The 21,122-nt window shown below is 42.1% G+C and overlaps 1 protein-coding gene across 4 annotated transcripts; it reads left to right on the top strand.

Moving 5' to 3' along the window:
- Positions 1 to 169: 169 nt before the first annotated feature.
- kmt5c (lysine methyltransferase 5C) lies at positions 170 to 19,459 on the top strand. Of its 4 annotated transcripts, XM_077558421.1 has the most exons (10): positions 170 to 511; positions 921 to 982; positions 1,632 to 1,764; positions 3,785 to 3,950; positions 6,884 to 6,993; positions 8,042 to 8,205; positions 9,791 to 9,810; positions 10,009 to 10,145; positions 10,226 to 10,386; positions 12,530 to 19,459. In XM_077558421.1, the coding sequence occupies exons 3-10, from the start codon at positions 1,652 to 1,654 to the stop codon at positions 17,335 to 17,337; spliced, it is 5,679 nt and encodes a 1,892-aa protein (XP_077414547.1). In that variant the 5' UTR covers positions 170 to 511; positions 921 to 982; positions 1,632 to 1,651; the 3' UTR covers positions 17,338 to 19,459. The 4 variants fall into 4 exon arrangements, with proteins under 4 accessions (XP_077414547.1, XP_077414546.1, XP_077414545.1 ...); XM_077558420.1 differs by lacking the exon at positions 921 to 982; XM_077558419.1 differs by having other exon boundaries at positions 170 to 1,252.
- The last annotated feature ends 1,663 nt before the right edge of the window (positions 19,460 to 21,122 follow it).

Here is a 21,122-nt window from a genome sequence, read left to right as displayed (position 1 = left end):
GACGAAATTGTAGCTCCACAGTGTACATCTCGTGTATCAACCCATCTAAATCTCCGCCCGCCGTCTCAAACAGTCCAATCACACGAGTCGTATTCCAACCTGTATGTTTGAGTTTCTAGATTGTCCTTCAACTCAACGAATGGGGGCCTCCGGTGGGCGGATCCGCAAGGTGCAGATGTTCGGTTGCACTGCAACGTAGCCGATCAACTTTTGCTACCAGAGCCGGAGCTTTTCTTCCTCCATTCTTTTTAAAAATAATATAAATTGACGAAGCTTGTTTTAAGCTGGCAACTACAGACACAATACAACAAACACAACTCATTGCGTGCACTTGCAGTATAAATCGCGCATATTACCTTGCAGATGTGTTCTCCTAATCTGGGGCGGAAAGCTAGTCAGCTAGCTTGCTAGCATGTTGCTAGACTAGCTGCCCAGGCAAAGAGCTGCTTTTTTGGGATCTTACTCCTCCACCCTGACGCTCATACGTTCGTTGACCAGAAAAGACTCCCAGGTGGGTTCTGCGCGGCCGGCGCCTATTCTATGCTTTAAATCTATCACCGATGTATTTGTGTGATGCGGGGATGCTAGCTCGCCGACCCGCTACCCACTACACACTGACCAGCAGCTGACGAGCCACATGCTAAGCTAAGGCGCTAAATCCAGTCAATAATAAACTCGTTGACACTTGGTGGTTCATAGTTGAAGAACTTTGTGACAAGATTTTAACTCGAGGACTCATTGTTGTTTGTTATTAGTAACGAAAGCGTGTGTATTACCATATTGAACATTCAGGGGTTGTCAAAGTTATTTTTCTCGCGTGTCACATCGTAGTAAGGTTGCCCGTTAGGGTTATAACGATGAACCCACATTACTGTTCAGGGTAAGTATACACTTCTTGAATTAACTTTTTTTTCTTGCAGGAGCCGTCGAATAATGACAAATGGTTTGAGGCCAGAACAAAGGAAGTGGATTCTAAAGCAGTGTAAGGAATGCAGAAGGAAAGATGCAAAATACAAAAGTTAGTCTGAGAGAAGGCAGAAAGCAAGGAAAGAAGAAAAACAGTTCTGAGGAGGAAGGAAGGCAGAAAATGATTTTTAAGAGATGGAAGATGTGCATGGGTACAGAAAAGAGATGTAATGAAGGGAGGAACTGAAGGATGGAATGATGTAAACATAGAATGCAGATCTGAGGAAAGGAAGCCAAGAAAGAAGGAATAAGTGCAGAAAAAAAAAGATCCAGAAATCACGGTTTGGTACGTACTTTGGTTTTAAGGGCACAGTTTGGTTCGCATTGGGTATTGCTTATCTTTTGTAGAAAGTTCTTAGTGACATTAATAATGAGACATAAACAGCCTGAATCTTAACAGTAAATTGCAACATAAGTGGAGGAAATGAAAAATGCAGACAAGTGCAGCAACTGTGTCAATAACTATGTGATTGAAAACCCTAATAATGGCATTTTCTAATGCTTTTGCTCCAACCTGTTTGACACGGTGTCCATCAGTTAATTGTTAAATTTGTTTTTTGTATCATTAATCAGGCGCACAAGGGACTACAGGTGATTGATTTCTTGCAGTATTTCTGTTTGCCCTTGTTTTGCTGTTCTTATGGTACATGTGCAACCTTTTTCAGCATGCTGATGGTGGGAGGCGATGGACTGCTGCACTAGAATGAGTGTGAAGGAGCTGTGTGAAACCGATGACCTGGCCACCAGCCTGGTGCTGGACCCTCTCTTGGGCTTCACCACCCATAAAATGAATATCAGGTAATTTGCTTGTCATCATTCCAGACTCGATTACATGGGTGTCACGAGGCCATTCGAACCGTGCTCGAGCCCACTTGAAACTTATGTACAGGGGATCCTGACATACGATGTAATGAACTATAATTAAGACACACTCAGATTCCGATTAGATTCAATGATTTCAACTTGTCATTGCACATTTCATAAGTGCAAGGCATTGAAATGCACATGGTGTCTTACCAGAAATGCATGAGCAGTAATTAGAGAGCATACACAGTATGTACAGCATGTCAGACACGATGATATATATATATATATATACTGTATACAGTATATATATATATATATATATATATATATATATATATATATATATATATATATATACTGTATACAGTACATGTCATGGATAATATGTCAACATGAATCTATTTCTATAGATACAGTATGTGCATGCTATGAACTGACTTTGATCCTTAGTAATATGGTATGATAGCTCTGCAGTATGTACAATGCACTATGCAATGCAAAGTGCAAATTGCAATTATTGGAGGAAGGATAAAACATTGTACAGAATATAGATATACAGTCGTTTAGTAGGGATGAGTATAAACACATTTTTGGCGCAATACTAGAAAGCAGGATGCAGTTTGGCAACTTTTCACAAATTGCATGTACGGACTGGAGCTCATGTAGACTTTACTGCTAAGCAGACAGCATCTTTGACCGAAAAATGCAGGGGGTCCTTGGTTTAACCTCGAAACGTTGTAGATTGGAAATGTTATAAACCCAGAACCTCCCGGTAAATTTATTTGCCATTTATTTGTGGTAACTGGCTGTACAATCTAAATGGAAAAACTCCAAATGTTCCTCAAGGTCGTTAACAAAGTTTCAGTGTATTATCAAGGACACTACACAGCCTTTCAGTTTCTTTCTGAGGGGCATCACCTTTCTGAAATCTTATTATTCCTCAGTCCGGACATTTCATCATTTAAGGAATAATTTAACATTTTGTGCAATATTTTTGAAAGCATTCCGTATTACACATCTTACAGTATTTTTATATATGTGATTTTATCTATTTATATTGTATTTTATTTTCATTATATTGCCTTAAACAATTTTTTGTTTTTTTATCTTGATTTATGCACCGAACAGGAGTAAGATCTATCTCGTTATGCGATGTATAATGACAATAAATGGCATTCTATTCTATTCAGTCAGTGTTTGAAGTACACAGTTAAAAAAAAAAAAGAAGTCAATAGTTACATGTGCTCAGCGCCCGTGTTATATAAATAATGTAATCACTCCTCTTGCCATTTACCCATGATAGCTGCCACCATGCTCAATAGAAATAAACAGAATAACTAGAAATAATCCACTGAGTCAAAAATAATCCATGAGACACTCAGTCATGCACAAGCACACATGATGTTTTGTCATATAATTAATGTCGCGGCTCCTCTTACCTTTCATTCATAATTAAAAAAAAAAACACCTTGCATGATTGATAAAATAAACAGCATTTTAAAATAATCCATAGAGCAGGTTTCCAGTATAATCTTTATATTTAAAAATGAATAAATAAAAAAGCAAAAAATGTAAGTGCATACCCTAAATTGACATGCAAAGTAAAAATTAATATTATATTCACATTTCCTCTCATTTTTATTCTTACTAATAAATTATTTGACAATAAATACAGAAACTGCAATGTTTTGAATTCACACTTCTTGAATACTAAAAATGTGAAGGCGTGCTGCCGTATTATCAGCAAATTTTGTGTTCCTGCATGATGGGGATGTCAACAGCATAAACTGCAGTTTGCAATATGCTGACACCCACGTCACTCACCTGGCTTTCCCTTTTAAAACTATATACAGTCACAAGTACTACAATTGAACATGAGGATGGCGACCCCAAATAGACAAAATTACATTATTGTGTTTAACAACACAATTTCCATCATATTGTTTGTTTCTCTTGTCTATTCTATGTTATAATATATATATTTTTAAATCACCGCTTCCTGCGTGTACAGCCCAGCGCTGGAGGTGCGTCGCTGGGGCAACCTGAAGGAGACGCTGCTGCGCTTCCAACGCACACATGACTTCAGTGCCACCTTCGAGGCGCTGACGGTGGGCGAGCTGACTGATGACTACTTCAACGCTTTGGGGAGCCACCGGCAGGAGCTACTGAGGCAGCACGTGTGTACTCACAACTTCATTTACACCATTAGAATTCTACTCTTGGCTTGTTACCTGCCCTGTCATGGCAGTGACTTGAAATTTGGCGTAAAAGTCAAGTACGCAGAGCTGTCTCTCCTTCCTTCTGAGTATGAAGCTGTACAAGCGTATCAGTGACGATAAGACAAAGAAGAAAGAACTGACTACTAGAAATAATCCTCTGTCCATGGCACGCTCTCTCTCACGCATGGGTGCAGATGTCATACAATGTATGTGTGGTGGAATTAATGCTATAGCTCACCTTGCCAATTATTTATGATAATTGCTTGGGCTGGGTGATATGAACAAAAACGTCATATCTCAATATTCATTTTAGACATCTCAATAATGTTACCATAATATTAGTACATGCAGCGCTAGCGTGGAAAGTTCATATGTATCGAATTGTCTTCATTTTCAATATTAATACTGTTATGGAAAATAATTAGCTAAGCACGTATTAACATAACTTTATACTTTATTGTAGACACCTGTATTTTCATTTCTTGTACATGAAGCAATATCAAAGTGACCTTGACTGATAAGCCTGCTCGGAACAGACAGCTTGCTTTCCTGTCTAGCTGACCCTCCTTTCGCCTACCAAAAAAAAACTAATCATGCAGCATAAAGAATCTTCCCATGATTCTTACTGTGCACTCTCTCACAGACCACGATTTTGTAGACTTCTCTGTTAGACATATGTATATTTGAAGCTTCAAGTATATAGAAACTAGTGGTGTAGTGGATCACAAAAGTCACGGTTCGGATCGGATCACGGATTTGAGTCATGGATCGGATCGTTTTTTGGATCAGCCCAAAAAAAAAAAAGAAGATGAATAGTACTTTGTCTTTATTTTGTAAAGCGCTTTTTCTATTAAAAAAAAAATTCAAAATGTCTAATATAGCCGTGTAGGATTTAGTGTCTTCATTAAATGCCTTTTCCCATTAAAAACAAAAAAACAAATTAATCCAAAATGTCTAATATAGCTATTTAGGATTTAGAAACACAACTTTTAAGTGCAATATGAGGCAGAAAGAAACATTCTTATTTTTGCATGGTTCATGTGTAAAATAACAAGGCTTAATCCCTTAAAATTGTGTTCCTGTAATCTGAACAGCTAAATTTTACATTTTCAGTTGAATGTTTTTTTTTAAAGGGCAAACATGTTTTATAAAATAAATAAAGACAACGTTCTATTTATCTTATTAATTTTATTTTATTTTTTTAATAGTCAAAAGACCTCAATGTGCAATTTAAGGCACTTCCTTTCCTTTAAACATGGAGAGTGAATTAAAAAGTGGCCTTGGTCCAGAATATTAAAAAATAATTAAAGTAAGCTGTCAAACGTACTTATCAGCCGGCAGCCAGTCGCTCAGTCGTCGTTGGTCATGCTAACAGGTAGCCGCTAGCCACTTACGTCAGAGACTTCTGCCGTATCATGCAATGACTGCGTAACTAATTTGCGTTTTCTTAGCGTCCTAAATTAGCGATTGAATACATGTTTACGTGTTAGCGTTGTGTTGATGTTGTTGCAACTACAATGCCAATCAACTACAATAAAGTAACGTTTAAAAGGGAAGTCAAGCTAGCCATCGTGCCACGACGTGGGCGAACTTCAAAGTAAAAGTGTACTAAGGCTATTTGCTTTGTCGTCAATGTATTACTGTATTTGGTAAACTTTATTGTGAAGTTAGACTTGGCGCGTTTGAGCTTCCTTCTTTTTCCAGACTCTTTCATTCATCTCGCCAAACTGCTGAAAATTCCACAACAATACATTGAATGTTTATATTGAGATATCAATAAGATGACAATTTATTCACTGGGGATGGGCGAGTACCAATACCGGGACACATTTCACAGTACCGGACTATCGGTACTCGTGACGGATATCGATACTGGTATAGAGCCCCTGCTCTTGTGGCCGTTTTTCATTCAGAAACTAAAGGCTAAGATGATTATTTTACATTTATTGAGGGGGCACCAGTAAGAGAGCACATAAGTCTTCAATTGTGCTCAACAATTTAATTAGCTCCGAAGTGCAGACAGATCTTGTATATTGTTATTAACTACTGCACTGCTATGAGATGAATGACGAATGGAGAACAGGAAACGGAAATACAGAGCAACCTTCCAAGTTAAAAGCATGGATTTCAAAACCATATATAATTAAACATCACACACTAAACAGCTTGAGGATTTCTTCACATGGTAGATATTACTAAATTACTTGAAACACTATTGTATTGAATTGAATTCTTAGCACTTCAATGTATTACTTAAAATGAAGTTGTACAGCTACATACTTTGATTGGGACTTTTTTTCCCCTGGCCACTTGATTATTTGTTTAATTTTATTTATATATATTTTTGAAAGTCGTTTTATTGTGTATTTTATTTAATGACTTTTATGAGCAAATTGAAAAAATATATAATTGCCATTCATTTCAAGCAATTTTAAGGAAATTTGCTATAATTGGGATATATAGGTCTTAAAAAAATTATGCCATTTTTTAAATGGAAATTTTATGTATCATAAGTACTAATGGTATCGATATCGTAAGTACTGAAGATTTGAGTGTCAGTATCGGTCTAAAAAAAGTGGTGGTATCGAACGTCCCTATTATTTACCCAAATTATTGATGTCACTGTGCACAATACGACACAAAAAAGCTACAAATAATCCAGTCAAGATGTCCCTAGCACATTGTCACACATATGGTGTGTATTGCACAGTTAATGCTGTGGTGCCAATTATTCATGATAACCCAACTCCCACCTAGTATGATGGGAACTCATACAGAACCACAAGAAATAATCTACAGTGTAGTCAAAAGTTGACGGCGCTCACTGTCATTCATGTGGTGTGTATATGCTACATTTTGTGAATGTTCTGAAGTCGCTGTCTTATCCACAGGTGAACCGCTACCTCAACGCCTTCCTACTGGATAGTGGCATCAAGATCGAGTCATGTGACCGCTACTCCTCGGAGACCAACGGGGCCAAGATTACCTCCACCAGACACTGGTGCGGCCATACATTGCTCTTCTATAGCAGCATTTTTTGTTCATGCAGCATCTGCTCCAATGTATACACCAGCAAATGTTTGTCGACGGGGTGCGGGGGGATTTACCGGGCCGTGACAAGTCTTACCAAATCATTTGCATAAAATGCATGCCCCCACTGAAAAGCTCTTTCTGCTTTGCGCCATTATATACTCCCCTGCTTTCTTTCTTTACGACATTCACCTTGCTACATTGGCAAGATGCTAAAAAAGTGAAATTGAGATGAGCCCCTGCCAATCTGATGTCAGCAAAAAAAAGAAAGAAAAAAAGGATTCATGTTAAGTGTTGGTAGTGGATCCGACATGCACAAGGCTTATTCTGCTGCTCTGTTAGTCGCACAACAAGAAGCAACTGTTCAACAAACAAACATTTGTTGCAGTTTGCAGACTTACTGTACTTTATTGTTGTTTCTGACACAGTACTTACTACTCTGGCGTGTATGGCCGACGCAGCGCTGTTGTGCTTGCAGGCTACCTATAAGTCCTATTCTCTACAACCCGAGTCCTGCATGTTTTAATTTAGATCAGGGGTGGGCACACTCGGTCCTCGAGGGCCGGAGTCCTGCATGTTTTGGATGTTTCCTTTCTCCAACACAGCTGATATATGATGAGCTCATCAGCAAGATCTGCATAAGCCTGATAATAATCCTGTTGGTTGGAATCAGCTTGTGTTGGAAGAGGGAAACCTCTTGCCCTCGAGTATTGAGTTTGCCCACCCCTGATTTAGATGTTTCCTTCCTCCAGCACACCTGATTCAAATGATCAGATCATCAGCACCTTCTGCAGGAGCATGACAACAATCCTGATTGTTTTAGTCAGGTGTGTTGGAGGGGGGAAACATCTAAAACATACAGTATCTGGCAGTGTATCTCAAACACATTAAGTTATGTCAACATTTTCAGTTCAAGTCAGTGGTAGTCAATCATTGTCCGACACCCGGAAGTAACCTGACGCTTTAAAACATGACACTTTACAAGAGATTAAAGTGTAACATTTGTCCCTGGCGAGCAGGTTTGCGGGGGAGCGTGTGGAGGTCCTTCTGGGCTGCATCGCTGAGCTGAGTCCAGCCGACAGCGCCGTCCTTCGGGCCGGCGTCAACGACTTCAGCGTCATGTACTCGACACGCAAACGCTGTGCTCAGCTCTGGCTCGGACCCGCCGCCTTCATCAACCACGGTCAGTTTGGACATTTAAGTGACAAAAAAAAAAATTGATTAGCCTTGGTGACGTCAGCTTTTAACACGACATATTTGATGTTGGTACATTTTTAATATGTCCTTGACTTTCTACATTACAACATTTGGTATTTTTGGAATGAATGGCGCCCTCTGCTGCCATTCTGCCTTCATTGCTTCAAGATATTTGGCATGTGCATGGTTCTTTTAGAAAGTCTGCAATTAGAGTTTACAATATGAAATTGAAAGGTTAAAATTATGTTTTTATGGCTTATATTTATGGACATAGTAGTTCAATATCATTCTGCCATCATTACTTAAAGATACTAGTTGGGCCCAGGTCCTAAAAAGTCTAAAATAAGATTTTCCCAAATGAACATTCAAGGTTTCATGTATTTAATCCTTACATCTGTTTTTCAAAGGTCCTAAAAATCCTTTCTTCGTGATACTGAATGTCCATAGATTCTTAGTCTTGAATTAGTTTTCCCCAAATTGAATTCAGATAAAAATGGAAGTCAACCTTAAACATTTCTTGACAATAATGTTATATGTGACCTCACTAGTCTAAACATTCTTTCTGATTAATATTACATCTGTAGAATAAGAGTTATGAAGCAAAATCCAGCCATTTTTATCCATCTCAGGGGGCGGCCATTTTGCCACTTGCTGTCAACTGAAGATGACATCACAGTAATATGGGCTCAGGCAACGACCAATCACAGCTATTTTTTTTTTTTTAAGATGAGCTGTGATTGGTTGTTCCCTGGACCTGAGCAACATTGATGTCATCTACAGCAAATGGCAAAATGGCCGCCCCCTGAGATGGATAAAATCAGTTGGATTTTGCTGTTTAACTCATATTCCACTAACACAATATTAAGCAGAATACCATATTTAGACCAGTGGGGCTGCATAGAACATACCGTTGTCAAAAAATGTTTTTGGGTTGACTTTCCCTTTAAATGTCATGTTTATGGATAACTAAGTTTAAGTATTGTTAATAATGGCATTAATGACAATAACACTTCAAAAATCCGTAAATTTGAGTGTAGAAGGGCAAACATAAAATTGCCATAAACATAATAACCAACTTTTGAATGATACATTTTTTCAAAAATGTCAAAGCAGAATTTGTTAAAATACAGTGATATAATAATTATTATATGTCACCACTACTCGTTATGTCTAGTGAGGAAGAGACATTAAGTGGCATTAAAAAAAATTTGAACTGAATATTTTGGCAAATAAATTCAATGCCATGGACAAAATTAGCAACAATCAATAATCTATTTATGTTTATGATTGTGGCTGAATTTGAGTACCAACACAGTATTATGCAATTTGCTTGTTTAGAGAGCATTATGCACATTGGAAACACACATTTTAGATTCATCACGGAAAACAACCTTTTTATTCATATCAAAAACAAGTTTTTAAATTGTTGTTGTTATTGCACGATAAAGAATATTTTGAGTGTTTAGGAATTTAATCCCATTAAGGCCCATTCAGAGAATTACATCATTTGATTTTAATTTGTGCTGGAACTAATCACGCATTGTCTTTCTTTCTTGTCTTTGTGCTGGAAGACTGCAAGCCAAACTGCAAGGTGAGCAGACATTCATTCTTCAGAGACAAGCCAATGTGATGTCTAACCTGGACGATTATTCACAGCGTTGACTTAAGTTGATTTCTAAATGTTTAGCAACAGATTTTATTGTCATTGCCATCTGTCTATTCGTGTGTCTCTTGGGGGGCCCGACCAACCTTTTGTCTTTCCCCACCTTCCACCCAAACCCACACCCAGTTTGTCCCAGGTGAAAAGAATGGTGCTTGCGTGGAGGTGATTCGCCCGATCTCGCCCGGGGAGGAAATCACGTGCTACTATGGCGCCAGCTTCTTCGGCGAGGGCAACGAAATGTGCGAGTGCTGCACCTGCGAGAGGTGCTTCCCTGTTCTTCACACTGGAGATTTCTGACCTGGTTTGAGTCATGTGTAATGCACCGACGTCGACTCTCCTGCAGGAAAGGCGAAGGTCATTTTAAACACAGAGGGAAGCAGCCGGAATGCGAGGAAACAAAAGACCCCGTGGGCCAGAAATACCGCCTCCGGGAACGCTACCTTCGCCACCAGCGAGAGAAGGGACATTTAAGCTCCAGGCCCATTATTCCGGGATTGCATTCAGGTATCCTTTCAAAGCTTTTTCCCTTCACGTTAGCTTTCAACAACTGCAGAAATATCCAATACATAGGTACCTTAACTTACTTGAGTATTAGGGTTGTTGTTTTTTTTTCCAATTATGTTGCAAGCCAAAACTTGAATTATTAGTGGAGTGAATAAAAAATTGAGCAATTAATGTATTTTAATACACTCACATGTGGACAAGGAGAGCCAGACTCACCAATGAAGTTTCAGCTTTTTATTGAACAGTACAAACAGTCAAACATACAGTAGAAATACAAAGTCAATTCCAATGAAGGTGGGACATTGTGTTAAACATAAATACAAACAGAATACAATGATTTGCAAATCATGTTCAACATATATCTGATTGATTATGCTGCAAAGACAACATATTCAATGTTCTAACTGATCACGGGCATTCACTGATGTTTTACAGCCTTGCCACTTACATGTCGCCATTTTTCCAGATTCTCGAAAAACTTTTCATGTTATTATGGATCGTAGATGATGAAATCCCTAAATTCGTTGCAATTGTACATTGAGGAACATTGTCCTTAAACTGTTCGACTATTTTCTCAAGCGCTTTTTCACAAAGAGGTGAACCTTGCCCCATCTTTGCTTGTGAATGATTGAGCAATCCAGGGGAGCTCCTTTTATACCTAATCAAGGCACCCACCTGTTCCCAATTAGCCTGTTCACCTACAGGATGTTCTAAACAGGTGTTTGATGAGCATTCCTCAACTTTCTCAGTCTGTCCCACCTTTTTTGGAGCGTGTTGCAGATGTAAAATTCTCGTTAATGATTATTTGCTATAAACAAGCAAGTTTATAACTGAACATGAAATATCTTGTCTTTCTGATGTATTTAATTAAATATAGGTTGAACTTGATTTGCAAATCATTGTATTCTGTTTGTATAAATGAACATTCAAAAGGAGCAGACGCTTACAAGGAAATCAAATCAAATCAAGTCAAATCATCATTGACTGACTCCAGCCCTGATGTTAAACACTCAGCCTCATTACTTAAAGGGACAGTAATGTGAAAAATAAACTTTTTGGAGCATGAGAAATGCAAATTCCTCACCAAAAACATTACCAAAGTGGGGTTTTCCTCCATTTGCCCCTCGGAGAAATTCTAGGTCATTTTGCTCTCCAAGTACTAGCCCCCTCTCAACCTGAGAAAATGAGCGGGTGCTCACTTTATGACGTAATTAAGTGCGGCCCCACCCCTGCAACACCTGTACAGAGTAAGCATACGCCCACTTTATCTGAGACCTCCATGCTCGCAGGACAGTGATAAAAGTAGCCTTTATCAGTAAACATTCTGTCCAAATGAATTCAAAGCAATCAATTATCCTTCACATTTGCAATGCCAAAGTGCAATGACAATTGGCCATCTTAAATTCCCAGAAAGGTTATGGCTGACACTTGTGTAAACTACAAGTAAATCTTTTGCGCTGTTGAACCTAAGTGAACAAATGGTCTAGTTGTTAGCGCGTTCGCCCTCTAAGCAGCATATGTTTATTGAAGAATTGAACATCCATCCAATTTCCACATTTAAAGAAGACGCTGTTGTACTGCAACGGCCGGCCAGTCTTGCGTGGCCACTAAGTGATCGAACGCAGCGCTCCAGAGTTTTGTGGGCGGTGCGCGCAGCAGCCAGCTCGGAAGAGAGGGGCGCAGCAACCACACGAAGAGAGGCGGGGTTTTACTGAACCGGACGTTCTACTTCCGCATTAGAAAAATAGCCAGCAAAATACCTAATATTTCATAAAAAAATACATCGCCATGGTATCAAAGATTAGATTCATTTATTATATGCCTATAGTTAACTGTGGAAGGGCTTAAAATACCAAGATATAATACCTTTAAAGGCAAACATACAACATACGAATACTACAGTAGCCCACGTTCAGTTAATACACTGCATGATAAAAGTTTAATTCTTGTCCTTGTTTATTTTATACAATACAGTGCTATTTTACTTAATTAAAACAAATGGGTTGTAATGGATTCATGGCATTTGCATATGGAAAATTGATTTGATATATGACAGAATGAATTAAACTTTTAAATCAAGGTATGACTGTACTTTTAAAATTGGAACTCACCACAGTGACTTGACCTTGTCTTTCCCTTCTAGCAATTCCCTCTAGGAACTCATTCACCCATCAGATGCGGAAGAACGCCCTTAAAAACCGAAAGTGGAACCAGACAAATAAGTGGAGGCTACAGAACCACAGACTCTCAAGACCTGGTGAAGTGGATGAGACCAGAAAAGAGCGACGGACGCTGCCACTACTGTCACAGTGTGTGATCCGAGACTTGAGGATCAGGGTGCGGCGCCACTCGCTGGATTTTCTGTTGGTTTGCAAGGATCCCAAAAGTAAAGAGAGGGCACTCCTGCAGCAGCTGGAGGTGGTGAAGCCTAGGACAACCCCAGATGTGAAGCGTTTCTCGCTTGGTCTGCTTCAGAAGAACAGAGGACGGGTAGGCCCTAATGGAAAATCTGTCAAAGGCGGTCCCTTGAGAAGCTCGTCCAGAACCAGAACCAGAAGCACAGACATGGTCAACTCGGACAAAACCTCAATCACAAAAACGCAGGAGAGTACAGAGCAAGAGAACTTGGACTCCAACGTCTGTCAGAGTGTCCCGGAACCTTGTAAGAAAGTTTCGGACAATCCCGGACAAGTACTATCACTCAAGCACTACCTGACCGTCCGCCTCACTAGAATCTCAGCGCCTTGCAGGGAGGCACCGGGAACAAGCGTTGACGACCGAGACATAAGGGAGGAACTGAGAGGGAAGATGAGGCAGATTCAGGGCCTCAGACCACTGACTACACAGAAATTCCAACAGAGGCAGGGCTTGCCGTCCCCAGTTACAACGGCCCCTTGTGCCACCGAAGCTCCTCGAGGAGTGCGGGAAATGTTTTTCAAGGCCATTGATAAGGGAACAGTAAGAAAGCGGCACGCATCAAAGGGGATGGTGGATGAGTCTTCCCAGCTTGAGGGAGGTGGGAAGAACAAGGTTATTGAAATCCAGACAGTAGCGGAAGAAGAAATGCAACCAGAAGAAGACAAACCTAAGGAGCACAAAGAAAAGAGAAAGGCCACCGCCCCTGAGCGTAAGACAGCCTCCGCCCCTGAGCGTAAGACAGTTTCTGCCCCTGAGCGTAAGACAGACTCCGCCCCTGAGCGTAAGACAGTCTCCGCCCCTGAGCCGTCTCCTGTGTGTAAGACAGTGTCTACTACTGAGTGTAAGACGATGTCCAGTACAAAAATGACGAGACAGAATAATTTGGAGGAAGTTAAATCTCCAAATCTCAGCAAGGTTGATCTTTCAGAACCGTTAGCTCGTACACCAAGTAAACAAGTACACAATCTAAGCAATCACATAGTCATAAAGCAGGCCAAGGTTCTACTGTCTGATTTCTTAAAGAAAGATAAAGCCTCGGTAGACGATCAACCACAGGGCGATCGTTGTTCCTCTAATCCAAGAGAACTCCACACAGGCAGCCATGTGGCGACAAGACGGAATTTCGGGCAGTGTCAGAAAATCCGCAAAAGAGTATTGACAAAAGCCGAGCTGAAGTCAAACAGCACAGAAATCGGTTTAGTCCCCTTGGCGCAGAATCCAAACCAGCTTGGCAAACCAGCAGCTGACTGCCTCAACCCACTACCTCTCCAGTCGCATATTTCAGCCAATACACACCATACAACTCAGCACCTTGATGCCATGCAGTCCAACATACCTCTAAAGAAACGGACATTCCGCAGTGCTGTGGAGCCGGAACAAGGCGCAGTGGCTACTTCCGTCACTACCCGGAAAGAGGATTCCGTTTTTTCCTCAAAGCAGGAACTAAGTCGTCATCCAGGAAAGTCTATCAAATGTGACGGAAAAAGCAGAGTGATGCGAGCAAAAGTCCGGAGGGTGAGATCCAGAAGGGTCACGAGGCAAAACTACGTGGCCAGGGTGCTTAGGCCAAGAGTTACTGAAGCTCCTCAGAGTCGGCTGAGGAAAGTTCACAAGTTTAAATCTGAGAGGCAAGATGAGGACGACCACCAAGAGACTGTTTCCCTTGACAGGAACCATCAGAGTAAGGATGGGCCAGAGAAAGACTCTCAGATGGGATCAGCAGCCCTGGAACAAAGTGATGTTGAAGAGACAAAGCCTGAACTTAACTTCAGGATCCGTTTCAAGCGAAGAAGAGGGAAAAAGTGGGAGATGCAGAGCAACGGATTGGGTGGTATGATCAAAACGGAAAACAGAGAGGAATTCGACAATGATCCGCTTAAAGCCATCATGGATTCAGTGTCTGTGTTGAGCATGGAGATGCAGGCGGCTCAGGCCCACGTGCAGGCATGTAAGAAGTCCAAGAACAAACTCCTTCGCTTAAAAAAACGGGGTGAGAGGAAGAATGTGTCCAAAATGTTGGGCAATGAAGATTGTAAAGAAAAAACAGACAGGGAAATTCCATCTGGCGAGAAGTCATCTTTTGTCCATGGAACAAAAATTGAAGATCGGTTCACGAAAAGCTGCTGCTTTTTTGAAAGTGGGTCGCAGCAGAAAATGGAATCCAACTTGGATTTCAGCGGTCTTCCCCTGCCAGTTCTCAAATTGCGCAGAAAGGTAGAGGACATCTGGGAGGTGGAGGGCAAGAATGAGGAGCAGAAGCAGGCTGAAGTTAAAATGGAGACGCTGGTGAAGAGAGAGATTCGAGGTCCCCCTTTAGCCAAGCCAATACCAGGACTGCTGGACTTGAGCAAGCTACAAGAAGACCCACTGCCGTTGACTCAGAAGTTGAATAGTAACACTTTGCTCCTGAAAACTGAAGCACCGCAGATGTCTTTGTCGCTGTCACCACTTTCTCTGTCTTCCCCTCTAGATGAGAACCCAGAGACTGTGGTCGGAGCCAGTGTAATTGCTGAGAGACCGGAAGTGAGCAATGGTGGCTGCAGGAAACAGCGGCACAAAATGGTGTCTAAGTGCGGCCCTGTGGAGGCGTCCATGAGCTGCCTCAGTCAGTCCCTCCAACAGATTGACAACAGCCTTTCCAGGCTATCTGAGGGTCTTTGCTCATCGCAGATTCTGGAAAAGACAGCCACCTTATCCGGAATCCCCAATTCCATTATGCAACCCCCATCCCAGTCCCCACCGTTCCCAACTGCGGACAACATTCTGCCGGGTGAGCCCAACTTCGCAAACTGCTGCGATGACATCCTGGACTTCCAGTGTCTCAACTTTGAAGGCTATGATCAACCGCAGAACATCCTCAACTCATCGCCCTCCGATCTCTGTTCGCTAGACCCCCCCACGGATCCCTTCAGTAGCCCCCTTTCGCACAGCCCCTCTGACACGTGGACCACAGAGACGCCCTACCTCGGTCCCCCGAGTCCCGGCAACAACTTCACCAGTGAAGATCTCCAGTTCTTCCCTGGTCTGCTTCCATCCAAAAATGATTCTGTTCCTCTGGACTGTGAGGCAAAGAATGCCTCTGGTCGAATTCCACCCCAAGGAGGCTTCAGTTTTTCAGCGCCCACCATTCCCGAACTGGCGGGAAAGGACCGACTTTTCAGCAAAAATCTCGGAATGAGACTGTCCAGAGAGGACTTAAAAGGTCATTCCTCCTCCGTCGTAAGCAAGCCTCGCATATTTGGCACTTCTGCTGGCATGTCTCAGAATCCTCTTCCTTTAGTGCAGCCCACCGTGAACGTCAAACCAAGCGGCGGCCAGTCAAAAGCTGCATCCAACCTCAAAACACATGGACCCTTCCATCGCATGACCATTCCCAAACAGCACCAGTCTTTTCCCAGCTGTCAGCCTAGCGCACAGCGAAGCATCCCCCCAACAAAGCACGTACTGTCGTCTTCGATGGCTACTAAGTTCCTCAATCCTCAACTGTCGTCCGGAAGAAATCCAAACCCCACTGACAATCCCTTCAACTCCCAGGAGAAGTCCTCCACTGTGATCCACAGGGTTCTCAAGTTTCAGGGCGGGAACCTGAGCCAGAACTTATACAGTGCTCCCTCCAAAGACCACGTGACTGCCGGCAACCACTCGACATCCAAAACATTCGGTACAAAATCCACGGAAAGGACTTGCGAGGACCGCCAGAGTCACCACAAAGGCAATGTTTCTGCTCAGAACATCGGCTATTTTGCTCCTTCCGCCAACTACGGCAGGGCCGGCATCCATTTCAACAAGCAAAGTTCATCCTTGCCCCCGTCATTCAGCCGAAGTAAAACAGCCCCCGAAAAGCAGGACAATGCCACCGTGACGTACAAAAACTTCTCTGCCATGCCGAGACCTTTCTTCTTCCCCAGTAAAGACAGTTATTCTTGCCCACAGGAGAAGACCTCCAAACACGACAAATCCACGCCGCTGGGCTCAGACAAGAACCAGCCGTGTTACCCTCAGCAAGATCCGTTTGATTTCAGCTTTGCGTCATCGCTTTCTCCTTTGCCGCATCACAGCAATCCTCAAGTAGTCCACAGTGCACCTCCCAGCACGCCGACATCAGCAAGCAAAACCCACCCAGCCTTCTCTTATGGCCCACAGGGACCCCCTTATGTACTCAACTTCAGTGGCGACCACTCGCTGACGTTGGGCCTCAGGGACGGGCCCGAAGGTTACCCGGGACTCGGCCCGACAAACTACACCTACCACTGCTTGATGGAACCATCAGGGACACAGGGGCGGCTTGTCCTGGAGCCCTGCGGTTCTCAGTCATCAAACCCACCGTCGTTTTCCATGGGTAGCTTCTCAGGATACAAAGGGGGTCCGGACGAACACAAGAAGGATGCGCACCAGCAGAATCACCCATGCGACCACCAGGACATACCGCATTATGGACCAACATCTCACTCCATGGGCTCGACCAAACCCAAGCGGGTCAGGTTGGTGGTGACGGACGGAACTGTTGACCTAGACCTCCAGTACTCTGACTGAGCCACAGGATTACACCCAGATGTTTTTGCAAAACTATTTTGAGGGACTCTTAGTTTTCCGTCATTTTAATGAGCCCATAAGAGACATTGATTTGTTGACCAAATTGATTCTAAATTTTATTGCCGAGCAGTCTTTGTAAGTTGCAGACTTGTTAGACTCGTTAGCCTCACTGCGTTGTCGGGTGTGTGTGTGGGTGTGTGTGTGTGGGGGGGGGGGGGTGCTACTGGTGTGTTGGTCTTTTAACGGGCAGCTGCGTGCCTCCATCTTTCTTATTGGACATTTTGGAAGCTTACGATTTTTATACCCACAATATCTCAATTTCTCACTGTACGTATGCGAGTGTGATTTTGGTACTTGAGCAGTCACTTCTGATTGCTACATACTGTCGAGTCTCACAGTGGAAGTTCAGAATTTTTATGTTGCCTGAATGCCATCTAAAATATCATGCCAAATCCGAGCAAAAATTCCCAACAATGTGGTAGCAGTGTCTATATCAAGATGTCACAAGCCCCTTTCACACTATCAGAATTTTTCCCATATCACTGTTCTGTGAGAAAGGTACAGAATACAGATTGGAAGGGTTGATTGAACCCACAATTTTCCCGATGTATCAGAGGTGTGCAAATGGGTAGACGACAGCTGGCATGGGGGTGTGAAATGAAATACCAGACACTAATTTCTCCTAACTTGTTGTGTTGAAAGCAGGAGTCTTGACAAGTATTTCATACATCACACCAGGTGCCAGGGTGCCAAGTGAGTAGTTTTTAAGTTTCGCACTCTCTATCCTGGCTTTCTGTGATGCCCTTTCAGACAGTCCCTACCCTGTTACTGCAAATTAATTTTCTTGAAATTTTTTTTAAAAAAAATTTAAGTACCACTGATTGTCACTCCTACCTAAGTGGGGTGAAATTTGCTCTCCGCATTTGACCCATCCCCTGAGAGAGCGGTGAGCAGCAGCAGGGGCCGCGCTCTGGAATTATTCGGTGATCTAACCCCCCCAATTCCAACCCTTAATGATGAGTGTCAGGCCGGGAGGCAAATGGGTCCCATTTTTACAGTCTTTGGTATGACCTAGCCATGGATTGAACCCACGACCTCCCAGTCTCAGGGCGGACATGCCAATGCGTTTGCTGGATCGGGTGGGTTTACCGACTTCTGACATGGTATCGGGGGCTTGACAGAGGCGGGCCGTTGCCTGTGTGAAAGGTGATAGTGGGAATCTACCATTTAGGTCAAAAGTTTAACACCTGACACACACCTCTCCTGCCTTTGTTTGGTGAAAGCAATACTTACACCATATGCCAAGTAAATATGAATTTCACACCACCTGTCTTGGATTTCCGCTATCCCCTTTCACATGGTCACTGCCCTGCCTCTATCCCCTTTTACATCAATGTCAGCAATCAATCTTTTTGACGCGGGATCAAACAACTCTCGTGTTTTCTGGGGCTAATAGTACTCCGGCTCATTTTCAGATCGTCTGATTTTCCGGAATGGTGTGAAAGGGGCTAGTGATGACAAGCCCAAACAACGGTGACAAATTGTTCCTTGTATAGCTGTTACACTTAACATGACCATTAACTATGCTAATAATCAGCATTTTTGTTGACTTTGGGGACAATACTATGAAATTGAATAAGCTCTGGAGTCTCCGCTGTCATCCACTGTAAAGCAAAGCATTTTTGTTTTGAGGACAAACGGTGACAATCTTTCAACTGTTTTTGTTTGTCGTCATCTTTTCAAACCGTCGCGTGTGTCGTTTTTCCATGGCAGCCTTACATCCCAGTGTACCATCGTGTATTTATTTGCAAACTTCTTGGCCTCCGCTAGGTCATGGTTTTAAACATGGTGCTTGAACCTAATTTATACTTCACCTTGATTGTTGATAGGAGTAAATGTTTTACAGTTATTTAACGGGAAAAAAAACCCTGTTGAAGTGAATATATAGATGACATATACAAATAAAAATATATATTATGACTTAACGTATTTCTCATCTGCTGTTGTAAAATTTTATATTAGGCTCTTCTCCTAAAATGTGTTAGTCTTACTAAAAAAAGGTTTGCTGTAGAAATGTACAAAATGTAGCTTGTATTATTAAAGAATCTTACACCTTTTCATATTTCAGCTTCTGGCCTTGTTTTTATGCGCTTGAATGTTCATGACATTTTGGCATTTTAGCTTCAAATATTTATTTATTTTGACTGCACTGACAGACTGATGTTAGTCATATTTTGAGTCTTGTGTTGCCTGTGACTCATCAAAATGTTAGGAACCGCTATCAACCGGACGGGTTAACTCCAAAAGTGCTTTTTCTTTGGCTTTTGACTTTTTCTCTTCTTTTTTGTGTGTGGGTTGTTTACTACATAAAAAAGGGTACCAGAGCACCAGGGACAGAAAAGACAAGTGTCACAATAATTAGAGGTTGCATAATGACTTGGCATCACATTTGTAACAAATACCATTAGCAGATATCTGTACCTGATTGGATCAAGCACGGCAAAGGGTGGCTGAAAAATAATGGATTTTCATCACTTCATTTGCTTAATTACTTTTTTTTCTTTCTTTTTTTCTTTTGGGCCAAAGAAGATTCAACAAAATTGTTCAGCCTAATGCAACTAACTACAGGGCAATAGCTAAGTCTTTAACCTAAAGAACAAGTAAATGAAATCCGGAAAAAAAAATTGCTGCTAACATAGAAGAGCTGTTCTACAAAATCGGTCAGTCTTGCCAACATAGACATTTCAAGGCCTTACCGCCCAACCATAGCACCTACTAAAGTGACTAACGTTGAGTGTAAAATGTTTTATGTATGGTGACAACCTGCTATCAAATCTCTAGCCCTACTTTGTGACCAATCGGCCCAAGTGCTAACGTGGGCCTATCGATGCTAAGCTAATTTACCGACACATGAGACGAAGTCATGATAGTGTAGCAAAGGATGGAGGCGTCTTATATGCAAATCGTCTACCGCCGCTAACAGGGTGTGCTCGAGGTCCACATTTGATTTTAAATTAGATAGATGGGCCAGCTAATTTGTAGCAGTATAAACATTCTAAAATAATGTAAGGCTTATTTGTATTTCTTATGATTTTTACTTCACTTTTTCACCAATTGTCATTTTCCCCAAAATACATATGTACAATGGTTAATGAATATTAAGTCACACGTATTTGTTTATATGTATTGCATTCATTAAGTATTTCATTTGAAATGCTATATATGTGCATAAATGGATCCCAGCCGGGAGACATCATTTCTTCAAGGTGTCCTGGGGTCATCCTTGGGGCTTCCTCCCAATTGGATGTGCCCAGAACACCTTACCAGACAGTCCTTGGCAGGAAGCTCGGTGGCCGAAGTGGGGAGGGCGATGATGTCCAGATCCCTCCGCAGTCCATTTCTTTGGAAGGAGACAGTGTGAAGGTGCCAGCACTGGTGGTGGACGGCAGCTGCAGCAAAACGGATGGGAGAAGCAGGATCCCAGCCAGCAAGGATTGACCTCACCAGGACAGGTATACACCTACGCAGATTCTGCTTTCGGCCACAGGACGATGATGGTACCCGGTAAAAGCCGTCTTTCTTGTTTCTAATCTTTTCAAACTTCATCACTCCCAGAGAAAACCCCAACAGCTTAATTTCCAGCCACCTCTGCTTCCTGTCATTTTTTTCAGTGCCACTTTTTCACATTGTGGTCACACAAACTCTTCTATCACAGAGCACACCTGACACTTTGCTCCAGCAGTTCCAACCTGCTCAGATCAGTTTCTTCAAGTCAAGTCTTTACC

Source organism: Vanacampus margaritifer, chromosome 2, assembly GCF_051991255.1.
Source record: "Vanacampus margaritifer isolate UIUO_Vmar chromosome 2, RoL_Vmar_1.0, whole genome shotgun sequence".
NCBI lineage: Eukaryota > Metazoa > Chordata > Actinopteri > Syngnathiformes > Syngnathidae > Vanacampus > Vanacampus margaritifer.
This window is presented reverse-complemented; position numbering and strand designations above follow the sequence as displayed.

What these genes read in the sequence shown, in the direction of transcription:
- kmt5c (XM_077558420.1), top strand. Translation starts at nt 1,652, where the DNA reads ATGGACTGCTGCACTAGAATGAGTGTGAAGGAGCTGTGTGAAACCGAT. An exon ending in AGGAGCTACTGAGGCAGCAC is followed by an intron (nt 3,951 to 6,883) that starts GTGTGTACTCAC and finishes TCTTATCCACAG; the next exon opens with GTGAACCGCTACCTCAACGC. An exon ending in ACTGCAAGCCAAACTGCAAG is followed by an intron (nt 9,811 to 10,008) that starts GTGAGCAGACAT and finishes ACCCACACCCAG; the next exon opens with TTTGTCCCAGGTGAAAAGAA.